The sequence below is a fragment of the Pecten maximus genome, chromosome 13 (genome assembly GCF_902652985.1).
Source record: "Pecten maximus chromosome 13, xPecMax1.1, whole genome shotgun sequence".
Taxonomy (NCBI): Eukaryota; Metazoa; Mollusca; class Bivalvia; order Pectinida; family Pectinidae; genus Pecten; species Pecten maximus.
In genome coordinates, this window is record NC_047027.1 from 9,868,180 (window position 1) to 9,883,967 (window position 15,788).

General features: G+C 37.2%; 2 protein-coding genes across 9 annotated transcripts in view; both read right to left on the reverse strand.

Annotated features, from left to right (window-relative positions):
- The window catches only part of LOC117341480 (cell wall integrity and stress response component 3-like), a 66,591-nt gene extending 64,478 nt beyond the window's left edge, over positions 1-2,113 (reverse strand). Inside the window, exon 1 of one of the 6 annotated variants that reach the window (XM_033903348.1) lies at positions 1,999-2,098. In XM_033903348.1, coding sequence (XP_033759239.1) covers positions 1,999-2,047 — 49 coding nt within the window. In that variant the 5' untranslated portion in view covers positions 2,048-2,098. Of the gene's footprint in view, positions 1-1,998 lie in introns of all 6 variants that reach the window. The other 5 variants (XM_033903349.1, XM_033903350.1, XM_033903351.1 and 2 more) reach the window with 5 other exon arrangements.
- Positions 2,114-4,183: 2,070 nt separating this feature from the next.
- LOC117341478 (leucine-rich repeat serine/threonine-protein kinase 2-like) overlaps positions 4,184-15,788 on the reverse strand; it is an 80,591-nt gene continuing 68,986 nt past the window's right edge. For 2 of the 3 annotated variants that reach the window (XM_033903346.1, XM_033903345.1), the window contains 9 exons: positions 14,638-14,739; positions 13,851-13,952; positions 12,709-12,881; positions 11,709-11,784; positions 11,053-11,228; positions 9,635-9,796; positions 9,032-9,210; positions 8,631-8,705; positions 4,184-7,659 (listed from right to left, as the gene is read on the reverse strand). In XM_033903346.1, the coding sequence (XP_033759237.1) occupies positions 7,547-7,659; positions 8,631-8,705; positions 9,032-9,210; positions 9,635-9,796; positions 11,053-11,228; positions 11,709-11,784; positions 12,709-12,881; positions 13,851-13,952; positions 14,638-14,739 (1,158 nt within the window). In that variant the 3' untranslated portion in view covers positions 4,184-7,546. The remainder of the gene's footprint in view (positions 7,660-8,630; positions 8,706-9,031; positions 9,211-9,634; positions 9,797-11,052; positions 11,229-11,708; positions 11,785-12,708; positions 12,882-13,850; positions 13,953-14,637; positions 14,740-15,788) is intronic. The other variant, XM_033903347.1, reaches the window with a different exon arrangement.

A 15,788-nucleotide genomic window follows, 5' to 3' on the forward strand; every position in this document is an offset into this window, starting at 1 on the left:
TGTGCACCATCAACTAAGAAATAGGAATAATTACACTTACAAAAGATAATTATTGATACACATTACATAACAAAATGATGATTAATAACTGAAACAAAACACTTGTGATCTAACCGATTATTAATCGGTTGACTACATCGGTTGTCCTATCCGATGCGATCCGATAATCGAAACAGATTTTCAACCGATGTCCCATCACTAGTCGAGACTCACAGTGACCCGTGTCGAAACTCACAATGACCCGTGTCGAGACTCAGTGACCCGTGTCGAGACTCCCAGGGACCCGTGTTGCGACTCAGTGGCCCCTGACGAGGCTCACAGGGACCCGTGTCGAGACTCAGTGACCCCTAACAAGGCTCACAGTGACCCGTGCCGAGACTCACAGTGACCCGTGTCGAGACTCAGTGACCCGTGTCGAGACTAACAGGGACCCGTGTCGAGACTCAGTGACCCCTGACGAGGCTCACAGTGACCCGTGTCGAGACTCAGTGACCCGTGTCGAGACTCACAGTGACCCGTGTCGAGACTCAGTGACCCCTGACGAGACTCACAGTGACCCGTGTCGAGACTCACAGTGACCCGTGTCGAGACTCACAGTGACCCGTGACGAGACTCACAGTGACCCGTGTCGAGGATTATAGGGACCCGAATTACAATACTTTGGGCCTTTCCTATTGTCCAATGGACCAGATGAGACGTTTCAGGGATTCGACCGACGGTATAATGACGTCATCATTTTTTTTATCACCGGGACCCGACACAGATTCTCAACCAACGATCGATAAATGCATCTTGAGACCAAGTCTCTGTGGGTTAACGGTTTTAGGCGTTTTTTTACCCTAACGATTAACTAGAATGATCATGATAGGTCAAAGGTCAGCAATCCTAACACATTCTAAAGTCCCCGTTTATTTGCTGAACTGTCCAATGATATCAATAAAAGTTATAAACTAATAAAATCCCTCGACACCGACCAAATGGCAATTTAGCTAATCAATGTCCACTTATACAAACATGACTGGACAACACGTGGATTTCTTTGAAAAAACAACAGTTAAAATGGCGTTAGACGTGCATCGGTCTGACTAGTTTTAACAGCGTCTGACGTCATTTAAACTGTTAACTGTTTCTAAAGAAATCCACGTGTTGTCCAGTCAGGTTAATTATGACCTGTTTTATGTCTCCTCATTTCTTAGGGATACAATTTTACCTCTTGTGTACGTTAGCATGGGAACCTGGAATTTATTACACCCTAACGCATAGCCTAGTGTATTCAGACCTACCCTGGGGTGTATAGCACTTTTTGGAGAGGAGGGGGTTGGGGGATTGGTGGGGATTGGGAGGTGGGTGGGTGGGTGGGTGGTAGTTGTATATTACAACTAGTAAAAAGCACACTCCCCGGTAATCATTATGTAGAGCAAATAAACACAGAGCCTCAAGATTAACAATGGAAATCTCATTAATCCTGTATCTTTAACTTTGAATTCTATTTCTTTAAAGTATATAAAAACGACAAAATAATAATTAAAGAGCATTTCATTTGATATGATAAATAAAATCTATATATTTGGCGAGGAGTATGATAGTTTGTATTAAATATGGATTGAAATAGACCATTTATACAAGACTTCGTTTACCATACACCAACCCCATAACGGTATGTCACGGACTACGATATACCTGTATAAATGATATACCTGTATAAAGGATATACCTATATAAATGATATACCTATATAAATGATATACCTGTATAAATGATATACCTATATAAATGATATAACTGTATACATGATATACCTGTATAAATGATATACCTGTATAAAGGATATACCTATATAAATGATATAACTGTATAAATGATATACCTATGTAAATGATATACCTATATAAATGATATACCTATATAAATGATATAACTGTATAAATGATATACCTATATATACGATATACCTATATAAATGATATACCTATATAAATTACAGTAAGGTTTACCTACCATACATTGCATTTAACAGGATGACCACCAGAGCTGGCAACATCTTCATTTTCTCCGATTCCTGTGTCCCCGGTACCACCGTCAGTGTTTTATATAGAGTGGGCGGAATTATGGCCGTGCCGTGGTGAACTTGCTCCGATTATAGAGAATGCGGAAATAGTTTAAAAGTGTAATTTAGGTTAAACGTCAATGTATATTTCACTTCCCGTTATTAGGTTTATTGGGGTCTTACTCATACTTTGACAATAAATCCGGTCTAGAGTAAGTAATTGTATCGTACATGTTTTACCACGTGACCCTGTATGACATCATGTTGTTGACCGCCAAGTATCCATTAAGTTTACTAAAACCCGATCTTTAAATTAAAAGATAAAATATTTGTTAATACTTTTGAATCAAAGCATTTATCTAGGCCAGGCCCGGCATCTCTGATGTTCACGACTGGTCAGAGATATGTTAATCAAACAAGGCCCAATGGGCCCGAATAACTCACCTGTTATCCAGTGATCCTTTCCATACATAAACATAATTAAGAACAAGTGTATCAGAGACCGTATATAAGATCTCAGGGTCTGGCAGATATTTGAAAACGGTGTCTTTTAAATAACTCTTTCAAACGTAAATTATGATCAAGTTCATTCATTTGAACAAACTTGCTAGCCTTCATCCAAGAACGCTAAAAGTCAAATATAAGGTCTTTAGACCTTTCAGTTATTGAAATCAGTCATGGAAATATTTTAGCCTATTTGACTTCTCTCACCTTGAAAGGTCAAGGTCATTCATTGAACAAACTTGGTAGCCCTTCACCACAGCATGCTACATACCCAATATCGTCTCCCTGGGACACTTGATTATTGAGAAGTCGTTTCAAGATTTCAGCCTACTAGCTCCCTGTGACCTTGAATGAAGGTCGAGGTTATTCATTTGAACAAAATTAGTAGCCCTTCACCACGGCATGCTACAGACCCAATATAATCTCCCTGGGACTCTTGGTTATTGAGAAGAAGTTGTTTAAAAGATTTTAGCCTATTTGACCCATGTAACCTTGAATGAAGGTCAAGGTCATTCATTTGAACAAACTTGGTAGCACTTCTCCCCAGCATGCTACAGACCCAATATTAGGTCTCTGGGCCTCTTGGTTATTGAGAAGAAGTTGTTTAAATGGAAAAGTTGACGCGGGACGGACGGCCCTTCCGGACGGATGGCCCTTCGTGCAGGTGAGCTAAAAATGACAAAGTTCTGCAAACAACTGAGAATTACTCAATGAGTACAAGTCTACATGGAAGGACACTTGAAGGCACCAGGTGGTGGCGTGCCTGACTTAAGCAAACCTGTGTTAGCGACCGCCTGTGTATAGCTATATGTTCCTTACCTGACTTAGCCACACCCATACAGCTGTATGTTCCTTACCTGACTTAGCCACACCCATACAGCTGTATGTTCCTTACCTGACTTAGCCACACCCATACAGCTGTATGTTCCTTACCTGACTTAGCCACACCCATACAGCTGCATGTTCCTTACCTGACTTAGCCACACCCATACAGCTGTATGTTCCTTACCTGCCACACCCATACAGCTGTATGTTCCTTACCTGACTTAGCCACACCCATACAGCTGCATGTTCCTTACCTGACTTAGCCACACCCATACAGCTGTATGTTCCTTAACTGCCACACCCATACAGCTGTATGTTCCTTACCTGACTTAGCCACACCCATACAGCTGTATGTTCCTTACCCGACTTAGCCACACCCATACAGCTGTATGTTCCTTACCTGACTTAGCCACACCCATACAGCTGTATGTTCCTTACCTGACTTAGCCACACCCATACAGCTGTATGTTCCTTACCTGACTTAGCCACACCCATACAGCTGTATGTTCCTTACCTGACTTAGCCACACCCATACAGCTGTATGTTCCTTACCTGACTTAGCCACACCCATACAGCTGTATGTTCCTTACCTGACTTAGCCACACCCATACAGCTGCATGTTCCTTACCTGACTTAGCCACACCCATACAGCTGCATGTTCCTTACCTGACTTAGCCACACCCATACAGCTGCATGTTCCTTACCTGACTTAGCCACACCCATACAGCTGTATGTTCCTTACCTGACTTAGCCACACCCATACAGCTATATGTTCCTTAGTTGGAAGACAATAATAACAAAATTTTATTTTATTTACTTAAATTTATTTAATAATGCTGAAATAAGTAACATAATAACCGGAATGTATACCTCAGTATAAATGTCCAGCCCATTTGACATACAATCTTTACGCTAATACTACGGCAGTAATATCTTAATTATGTAAGAGCTGCAATAAAAAAGCATTTCATAGACAGACAAACTTTTTTTCCAGGATTTAAGGAAACTTCACTTCAATTTCAATGGGAAAACTCAACGGATTTAAGGAAACTTCACTTCAATTTCAATGGGAAAACTCAACGGATTTAAGGAAACTTCACTTCAATTTCAATGGGAAAACTCAACATGTCCTTCACTTCCTTCCTGTAAAAAGTTGCTTGGAAGAATTAAATAAAATACGAAATCAAAAAGGTGAGCACTTGGATAAAGTATCTCAAGAATATACATAAAGCCATCCTAATGGCTATTTAATCTTTAAAAAACAACAGTTCTCCTAAATATACATTCTAATACACACTCTCGTAATTACTCAATCTCCTGAATACTCATTTTCGTAAATAAACATTATAACCGAGTATTAATTTTCATAGAATTTTATGAATATACATTCTTATATAAATTCTTGTCAATAATAAACATATTCTGGTAAATATACATGAACACAAACTCTAAATAATAACACATTAGCACTGAAATCGATATAGAATTATAAATTTCTTTATTCTACTACCATACTATCTCCTAGTTACCTTGTAGCCAGGACATCAAAATGTAAGTTCAAATCTCTGACCAATTTTGGCAAGAATCTTAATCAAAAGTAAAGTTACAAAATATGAAAACAGATATAAAAGGTGAAATAAAGGCCTATCACTCTGTAGTACCTGGGAGGTGAGGGATAGTGAAGTCCATATATCTACCAGGTCTATATTAAACAATCAGAGACATGTACCTGTGTAACACAACAACACACATACCATAAATATCAGCCATACATGTGTACCATGTAAAGTAACATTATTTACTTAATTAGCACCATCAAGATAAAGCATAATAAAATCTTAAAAACTCCATATTCAAATATCACAATATTTTTTCCCCTTTAGGTGAAAAAAAGATTTAAAGGATGACGTGATAAATTAAGGTCATCATTTAAAAATTGTGGGACAAATCTTGTACTGTACAAAAAGGTCAAGGAGGTCATTTAAAGGTTAGGGTAGGAGGTCATAAAAAGGTCAAGGTAGGAGGTCATAAAAAGGTCAGGGTAGGAGGTCATTTAAATGTCAGGGTAGAAGGTCATCAAAATGTCAGTGTAGGAGGTCATAAAAAGGTCAAGAAATTTATATAAAGGTCAGGGTAGGAGGTCATATAAAGGTCAGGAGAGGTCATACAAAAGTCATGAGAGGAGGTCATATAAAAGTCAGGGCAAGAGGTTATAAACACTTCCGTCTTCGCAAGACATAATCATGTAAACATGCAGGGGGAAATCAACTGTAAGATCAAGAAATAATCACGTAAAAGCGAAGATAATGAGCTAAATGTCCGGGGGAATAATCATGTAAAACTTAGACCACAGGAGATGATTATTAAAATATCAGGGGAATTGATCATGTAAACAACAGGCAAGGCATAAGTTTATTTCAAAGACATTGCATACAAAAATATAAAATATAAAGGCATAAGTTGATGGGATATACACAAAATTTGTTAAATATCAGGAATATAGTCATGTAAAAGGGGGAGATAATCAGTTAAAAATCAGACAGGATCATCATGTAAAATAAGAGAATACATTATAACAGGGAAGATAATCATATAACAGGGGAGATAATCATATAACAGGGGAGGTAATCATATAACAGGGGAGATAATCATATAACAGGGAAGATAATCATATAACAGGGGAGGTAATCAGTTAAATAACAGGGAAGACATTAGTCCACGGTAGATAATCAGTTATATGTCAGGGGAGATAATTAGTTAAATATCAGGGGAGGTAATCAGTTAAATAACAGGGAACACATTAGGGTCCACGGTAGATAATCAGTTAGATGTCAGGGCAGACATCAGTCCAGAGCAAATATTTAAGTTAGATATCAGAGTAGATAATTAGTTAAATATCAGGGGAGATAATCAGTTAAATATCAGGGGAGATAATTAGTTAAATATCAGGGGAGATACTTAGTTAAATATGGGGAGATAATTAGTTAAATATCAGGGGAGATAATTAATCAAATATCAGGGGAGATAATTAGTTAAATATCAGGGGAGATAATTAGTTAAATATCAGGGGAGATAATCAGTTAAATATCAGGGGAGATAATTAGTTAAATATCAGGGGAGATAATCAGTTAAATATCAGGGGAGATAATCAGTTAAATATCAGGGGAGATAATTAGTTAAATATCAGGGGAGATAATTAGTTAAATATGGGGAGATAATTAGTTAAATATCAGGGGAGATAATTAATCAAATATCAGAGGAGATAATGGTTTCTGGATATATAATGAATTCAAACATTATACCGATTGGTAAACCTTCTTCCCTCGATAGCAGATAAACAGATATAATACATAAGATTCAAAGGGAATGAGTTCCAACTATATAAAGATTGATGGAAATTGTACAAAGCCCTTTTAGTCATACCGTTAGGTACCAATAAATATTTGTAATTGTCCATATATACAAAATAGAACTTTTCCCATAACGAAGTGACTGGGGATGAATCACTTGTGGAAGACACGGCAAAGACAATTACATAAAGGTAAGAGGTGGTAATCACATCAATACCGGGCAATTACCAGCATAAATGTCAGACAATTACTTTTATTTACATGTATTTAAAGAAATGTCTTTGGTATGTTAGAACTAGGTAACAATATGACAGCACTTGTCAAATATCCAAGAAAAAACTAAAACAGTAGACAGGACGTGTCAGATTGAAATACATCTAATAACAAACTATCATACTATTATGAAATTGTTTTGTTATAGTTGTCACTTTCTGTACTTTCTTACTATCTATCCACTCCATCATTTTATGGTTTGGTTATAAAATATATCCATTCATGGTGTCCTGTTATTGAAATAGATTTACTGAGGAAAGGGCTTATATACATTAATAGAACTTGTAACTTGTTATTCTGCTTAAATCAGAATCAATAAAACGTTTGAATGAAAAATAAACAGATATTGATTAAACAAATATCAACATATTGTCAAAGTCGTCTGTAATTAAGATAATTAGCTGCCTGGGGAAACTAAAACCTGTCCATTATTGTTTCCTTATCTGTCCAGACTCGACAATGTACTTGTGACAATGTACTTGTGACACTGTACATGTGACAATGTACTTGTGACAATGTACTTGTGAGCATCTCTACACATATTGTATTAAAAGTCCGCATTTGTTTCCTTCTCTGTCCTCGACTCCAAGTATTTGAGGAACTGTCGGAATGTCTGATCATAGTTAGGGTCCCACACCGCCAAACAGCTGTACTCATTATCTGGAAATTTAAATAAGAAAATGTATTATGATGAACACAATCATTGTTGATCAGTTATTGAAAAGTTTTATCAATTCTGCCCTGTAAAACAGCCAGAAAATCTAACTAAGAACTGTATCCGAACTGACTGGTTATTATTTTCCTCCCCGATTCCCATTCAGCCTCAAACCATCTTTAGTTCAGATGGGCAAAATAGCAGATCTGAAAACATCAAGTACAAGTGTACAACTTCTTATTGGTGTATAAACAAATGATTGGGCTCAAGGCTTCATATTAAGTTTCAAAAGTTTACATAAAAACAAACAGTTGGAAGATATTCTAAACAAGATTCTGACTACATCAACACTCTTAGAGGAACTGTGTTTACAAGATTCTTACACTGTTGGAAAAATTGTGTGGAAGATATTCTTATAGACATAGGAAAACACACAGATAAAATAAGTTAGCACAGGTACACAACTCCAGTGTGTGTTAACTACAGACAAACAAATGCATGAGGAGTTGGCCAGACAAGATTTTATCTACCATCACAGTCAAGGGGCATAACTGTCATAATAATACTGAAATACAGACCAGGTACACAACTCCAGTTTGTGTTAACTACAGGTACATGTGGAGTTCAACAATTTAGATACAACTTGTCGGAGGAGGAGGAGTTGTCTGGATAAACACTGACTCTAGTATACCCCACATCTTTATTACACAGGGGTATAACAAGCTAGTAAAACATTCACTACTCTCACCTGTTAAATATTCACTACTCTCACCTGTTAAAGATTCACTACTCTCACCTGTTAAATATTCACTACTCTCACCTGTTAAAGATTCACTACTCTCACCTGTTAAAGATTCACTACTCTCACCTGTTAATAACATACAACCTACAGTAATACAATCATGTAACAATCAACTCACAATGTAACTCTCATAATGATAAAGTGTAAAGGACAATACTTGACCTCCCAACTCACCTTTGACCCCTTGACCTCCTGGTTTATCCATGAACCCCAACCCTCCACTGAGAACTGCTGACCACTTGAAATCTCCTGATAATTTTAAGAAATGAAAAATCATGTGAACATTTAAATACGCTACCATGTGTATATGCTTTTACAACTGATTGTGAAGCAATGATTTCTAGTGAGCAACATTATTTGGGTTGGACCTATAGACTTAAACTGTGTCTTTGAATAAACAGGACTTGACTAACCATTCTGGAATACCTTGTTTTATTTTTCTTATACTTTGAATTAAAAAATTTCATATTTTGCCCAGGTGTCATCTAATGTTGAGTTTGAGATAAACTGTTTTAACAGACACCGGAGTTCTCCATTTATTTCTCTCCACAAAAGAACTCAGCGTAGATACATACCTTTGGGACGGAGGTAAATGAGACTTCGGATGGCGCTGGAGTATCTGTGAGTGATGGCCACACCTGCCATAGATTTGAGGTCGATGAGTATGATGTGTCCTCCACCTGTTCCAACCCAAGCCATACCATTGTCTTGTACAAGGGTCAAAGAGGTCACACGACCCTGTTTTTCTGGCAGACTGGAAGGAATGGATTTAGGGATTATATGTAGGGTTTAATATGGCCCTTAGGGATATTGTTAAACATCATGAATATGTATTAAGTTGCCAAACATATCAATAAAGTGTGAACATCTTTCTGGTACAGTTATAGTCCCTTACGTAGATATGAGGTTGAAAATTATTCAGAGTTTATCTCCATCTTAATCAAAGATGTTTGTGAGGTTGAAAGCATTTCAAGCCTATCTATTTTCCTAGTTGGTTTGATCATATTTTGGGCACAACTTCATGTAACTTATTAAGCTCTCTCCCAACATAATTACATTGTCTCAAGTTACTGAAGAGGTCAAACTCCAAAGTGTAAGATGAATCTTTGTCCAAGTCTCTCAAACATGCGAAGCAATGCTGAAAATATTTCATTGTTTTACACCTTTGTGTTACTTACTCAAACATACTGGCGATGTTAAAGGTATGTCGGAGTTTAGGTGAGGTACTGGAACCTCTCGTACGTCCCATTTCCCACATCTGTACATTGGGTTGTCCCTTGTGGGACAGCAGGAGGGACGTGCCCAGGGCCATAGTGTATACTGGAGGGCTTGGTTTCTTACTGAGGAGGAAAATATCAGATACAATATATATATATTGTAATAGGAGGGTGGGGGATTACAGATATGTCATGTACAAAGTTGAGCTACTATCGCACTTTCGGTGAGAGACAGAATGATTCCCCAAGCTATTTTGTACTGTCTCACTCTCGGTGAGAGACAGAATGATTCCCTAAGCTATTTTGTACTGTCTCACTCTGGGTGAGAGTCAGTGATTCCCCAAGCTGTTTTGTACTGTCTCACTCTGAGTGAGAGACAGAATGATTCCCCAAGCTATTTTGTACTGTCTCACTCTGGGTGAGAGTCAGTGATTCCCCAAGCTATTGTGTACTGTCTCACTCTGGGTGAGAGTCAGAGATTCCCTAAGCTATTTTGTACTGTCTCACTCTGGGTGAGAGTCAGAGATTCCCCAAGCTATTTTGTACTGTCTCACTCTGGGTGAGAGTCAGTGATTCCCCAAGCTATTTTGTACTGTTTCACTCTGAGTGGGAGACAGAATGATTCCCCAAGCTATTTTGTACTGTCTCACTCAGAGTGAGAGTTAGTGATTCCCCAAGCTATTTTGTACTGTCTCACTCACTTAGGGGTCATGTCAGGGTGATCTTTTGGATTAGCCAAACAAATGTCTACTTCCAGAATCTTGGAAGTGAATTTTATATGTCCTAATTGGCATGACTAGAGTGCATAGCTTGCATAATCTATCAATTCGTTTCAAGTTATTTCATCCCACATAGCATATAGCTATATACATTATACAGCCTATACCGAAATGGTTTACTTCAGATGCAATTTGTGACGAAATGCTTTGCTTCGACGATATCGCCAAAAAGACAATTCGCCCTGAAATTGAAATACACACATCTCAAAGGTCATCAGAACATCAGAACCCTTATGGGATGTTGTTAGATGTTCATGTAACATAGTGAGAATGACCCATATAAATTTTAATTAGATTGAGTCATGACATTTATGGTATAACATATTACAAATACTTCTGAACTAATATGTATTAGGACATCCCTTCCAGTCACAATATACTGACATTCTCCCTAAATACTGAGTGTAGGAGCAGTACTTATTCCACCATTAGAGGCAGCCATGTAATGAGAGAATGTCAGTCATTAATCATTTCATACCTTTATGCTGAATTTTTTATTGTAGGTGAGACTCTCTTGATGTTCGTTATATAAATGTCAAAAATAATTATTTACTTTTGATTCTATTTATTTCAATATGCAGTAGAAAGTAAAATCTGTACCTCTGATTGAGTGTATCAAATATCAGCTCCATCGATATCCCCCGGCGTGTACAAATCACAGCAATCCGAGACCCACATGAGGCGTATAGTAACCATTTGTGGGACTGTACTTCCATACAGCGGACAGGCTCCTGTATCTCACCGATTCGGAGACACATTGGTACAGCGTTCTTCTCCTGAAAAAGAAAATGCCACAGTTGAATGATCAGTCCACACAATAGGTTCTCACAAGGGAAAACCATGATTTAATTAGTGGGACAGGACGAGGAGGAATTAGGGACTACGAGACATGGGGTAATGGGTAAACAATGTTGTGGGAGAGACATCGAAATTCTATAAGTAAAACATTGCTTCAACTAAATGTGAAAGTTTTTTTACACTACCAGCTGTGTACATCAGTCATTCTGACGTCAAGCATATAGCCAAACTAACAGCCGTAGTACAGAGGAATTTGTATATAGATCAAAGCCTTTATATATTTATATTTGTTATTGATATAGAAGAATCTGACCTTTAATAGCCAGGGATTTTTCTATATGTACAGTGTAAGTGGCTTGGATTTACTTATTCTTTCATTTTTTTACTAGATTACACAGTTTCCAGTATATAAATGTAACAGGTTGTATTGGGACTGATGTATACATCAATATACATACTGCTATGATTTCTGACACAGGAAACACTGCTAGTAAACCATTGGCCAGACCAGCAAACACAAGGTCATCTGTGGAACTACAAAATAACAAAATGCTCAGAATCTATTTTTACTCTTTTGAGCAAAATCCTGATCATATTACACACTAAACATGAACTCAAATATTGATTTAAACATATTCTATTGCCTTAAAATGACAAAAAGGATTAGATACATGTCAAGTTCTTACACCTTAGTTAGCATCCTCCTAAATTAAATACATTTTATATACATCATGGCTGTCTTAACATGTACCTTTAAATAGAATTTTAAATTTAAATAAAGAATTTGTTATCATTCCTAAAGTAACTAAAATATTGTAAAAAGTATCCAATTATATAATATAGTATCCAATTATATAATATAAAGAAGGGTGTTTTTTTTTTAGAAACAAAACAAGTTAGTGTTTTCCCTTGAAAAATCTCCGTTGAATTCCGATTCTATCCATGCTTTTAAACATTCAAATTAATTTGATCATAAATGTATAACATCATGTCAAAGAGTTGAATATCACAGAACTAACAATTCGGGCCCTAAATCCTTTAACCAAAGATACATATAAATGTATTTCTTGAAGTGGGTTGACATTCAGAACTATTTTTTTAGAGTAGGTCAAAGGTCACGCTCAAAGTCAGTTAAGTCTGCAAATGTAGAACCAATTGAAAGGTCTTGTCACTAGGAAAACATATGTCAAATATGAAAGCCACATTCCATACGTTTACATACAGTGGCCAAGGTTATATTAGGTCAAAGGTCAAGGCTAAGTTCAGCAGGTCCGCAAATGTAGTACCAATGGAAAGGTCTTGTCACAAGGAACACACATATCAAATACCTAAGCTGTATCCTCATTAGTATTGACACAACACTGTTATAAAAACTTTAACCTAGCTGTCTACGGACACCAACACCAGGGGTATGGCTATAGCTCCTCTGAACAGTTTTTACATACAACACACACTTACCCTCGTATATGCTTGATACAGAGCACATGATCAGGCAGGAGACTGGAGGAATGGCGGAACTTGCAGGAGTGCGTATCATACACCCAGATTCGTGACTGCTGACTGCCAACTAACAGGAACCCACGTGTGATCGGCTGGAGACAAAGGATCCGCCCATGTGGAAAGTAGGTACCCTGTTGATACCGAAGACCGTGTTTTTTCAGAGGTTAATGAATAAATAATTAGAATATTAGATTTTGACGTCATTAGAATATTCGATAATAAGGGTTCTGCTTGAATGCAATTGCTACAATTAACATGTAAATTGAATTTACATGATTGTACAGGTACCAGAAAGACATAGCTAATATATATAACACAGACATATCCAGACTGAGGTAACAATAGCACAAATCTGTGAGAAAAGTAGATATTCGAGAGATAATTTGAGTGATATTTTTGAACACGTTATAATTTAAATTGTATTGACAATATTATTATTCCAGTAATTATGAGGAAAATCATTATTCATTATATCATATGTCATTATCTTTACTGAACTTTTTAAACAGGTGAGTCCCAGGGTCATGACAAAGTTCCACAGTCAATATGTTGAATATCATACGTTCATATCAAATTTGGAAAAATTTATTGCCCGAGCATGCAAATATAATCAATCTGTATGTAAAACCATATTTTGATATGGAAGTGAAAACAAGAGATCCCAGAGGGATCTTGGCGTCTACCATTGAATGATCCATATATCAGTCAAATTTGAGAAAGACCCCATAATGGCCATTTAGTACTTCAAGAAATTGTTAATGAAACTTCTAGATAACTGCCTGTTGGCCATGTTGCTTTCAGGGTTGGTCCTATACAGGAATATGCATAACTAGGTAAAAAGGGGAATCTACATATGAATTTTGATAACAAGCAAAACAAACTTCAATTGTCAAAATACAAGACGGCTGCCTGTTGGCCATGTTGTTCTCTGATCTGTTCCAAAATGCAATACACATAACAAGGAACCATGGGGAATTCACATATGGAATTTGAGAAAGATCCCTTAGCTCTTTCTGAGAAATAGTGATAACAAGAATTGTTTACGGAGGGACAGAGGGATGAACGCACTGACGGATAGACCATAGACAGATTTTACTTACCTGGTGTTTGAGGGATGGGTCAACAAGGTTGATACGAGAAAGCTCAACATGCTCCATGGACCCACTGGTAAACCACAAAACTGGGGTCTGTTGATCACTCTCCTGTAACATTAAAACATGATTACAGAATCACCCAGTGTGTAACATGATAAATCACCATGGAATCATCTAGTGTGTAACATGATAAATCACCACGGAATCATCTAGTGTGTAACATGATAAATCACCACGGAATCACCTAGTGTGTAACATGATAAATCACCACGGAATCACCTAGTGTGTAACATGATAAATCACCACGGAATCACCTAGTGTATAACATGATAAATCACCACGGAATCACCAAGTGTATAACATGATAAATCACCACGGAATCACCTAGTGTGTAACATGATAAATCACCACGGAATCACCTAGTAACATGAATCACCACGGAATCACCTAGTGTGTAACATGATAAATCACCATGGAATCACTCGTCAATTACTTGTCATAGTATTCAACATTATTGATACTCTTTGGAACTGTGAAGTATTACAAATGACCCTGGATTTCACACTTTAGTGTACTCTAAGGAAATGTGAAGCACTTGTCAATGAGTGACCGTGATTTGTATATCTCACATGGTTCTTACCCGACCTGTGGAAGTCAAGAGATCCTGACACTATCTAATATAATAATCACCTTAAATTGTGAAGCGCTCGAGTGATGTTGAATTTAGAACATTACTTACCTGAACTGTAAAACACCTGAGTGAAGCTGACTTTGTAACATATATATAACTCACCTGAACTGTAAAACATTCCAGTGATGCTGATTTGGACACAAGGGCAAAACTCCTTAGACTGAGGACATCTGGGTTCTTCAAACGTTTAACAATGTCCTTGGACTATAACATATAAATAATCACATTACGCATGTGGGTTAATGTTGCATTTATAATTAAAAAGAACAAAAATCGTCATGTTTTCATATAAATTCAATATTTAATGATTTCCCGGTAAGTTCTGTTTGTTTTCTTGATCGGATTTTAATGTTAGGTGTCCAACGTCTTTATCGGGATGTTTTCGTCGGTTCTCCTGTTCTCGCGTGGTCACGTGACCGGCACGAAGGACTACATTAACACTTGGTCGGTAAATATGGCCAGAGCACCCGACCAACGTATTTTGTCGTACAAACAAATATGATGCACTTATTCATCGTGCTAAGAAACCGAGAAAAAGTGCTGTACATTCTTCTATTTATTCAAGTATGGTTACATAACGGCGTTACAAACTGGTCTTAATTGACGAAGTGCCGATTAATTGACTACTTTTTAAGTAATTTTGACGATGTTTGTCATTTTCGTAAGAATGTACAGCACTTTTCGTTGTTCTCATACAATTACCTTCACGCTCTTACCTGTTTCATAGTTATTGATTTAGGGTATTCGGGTGCTCCAGGACGATTTATAGAGCAAGTGTTAATGTTCATTCTCCAATATTGGAACTCTTCAGTGTTTTAAGTATCGAAATCGGCATATAGAAAAGAACAAACGTTAATAAACGAATGCAATGGATCGTAATTAATTCAAATAATTATTTACAGATGATTTCCAAAGACATTAGGTATAGTTAGACGTTTTCGGCTGTACATGCAAGTTTGTAAATTCGACACTGTGATAAAACCATCGTCCTCGTCGTTGCCATGACAGCCGATCGAAGTTCCGATCACGAATGCGCTGTCAAAGTGAAAGTTCAAGTATTTTTCGCAACATGCCGTTTAAACTTAAAATTGCATTCACACCTCATATTGATTGGGGTTGTTTAATCATACCTGATCAATTGAATTGTAAGAAAACTAACAAAAACACCAAAAAACACAGAATGAAGCCTTCGTGTCAGGCAGTGCAGACACAACGCGGGATCTGTAAACAATGTGACGTCATTGGAATGTACA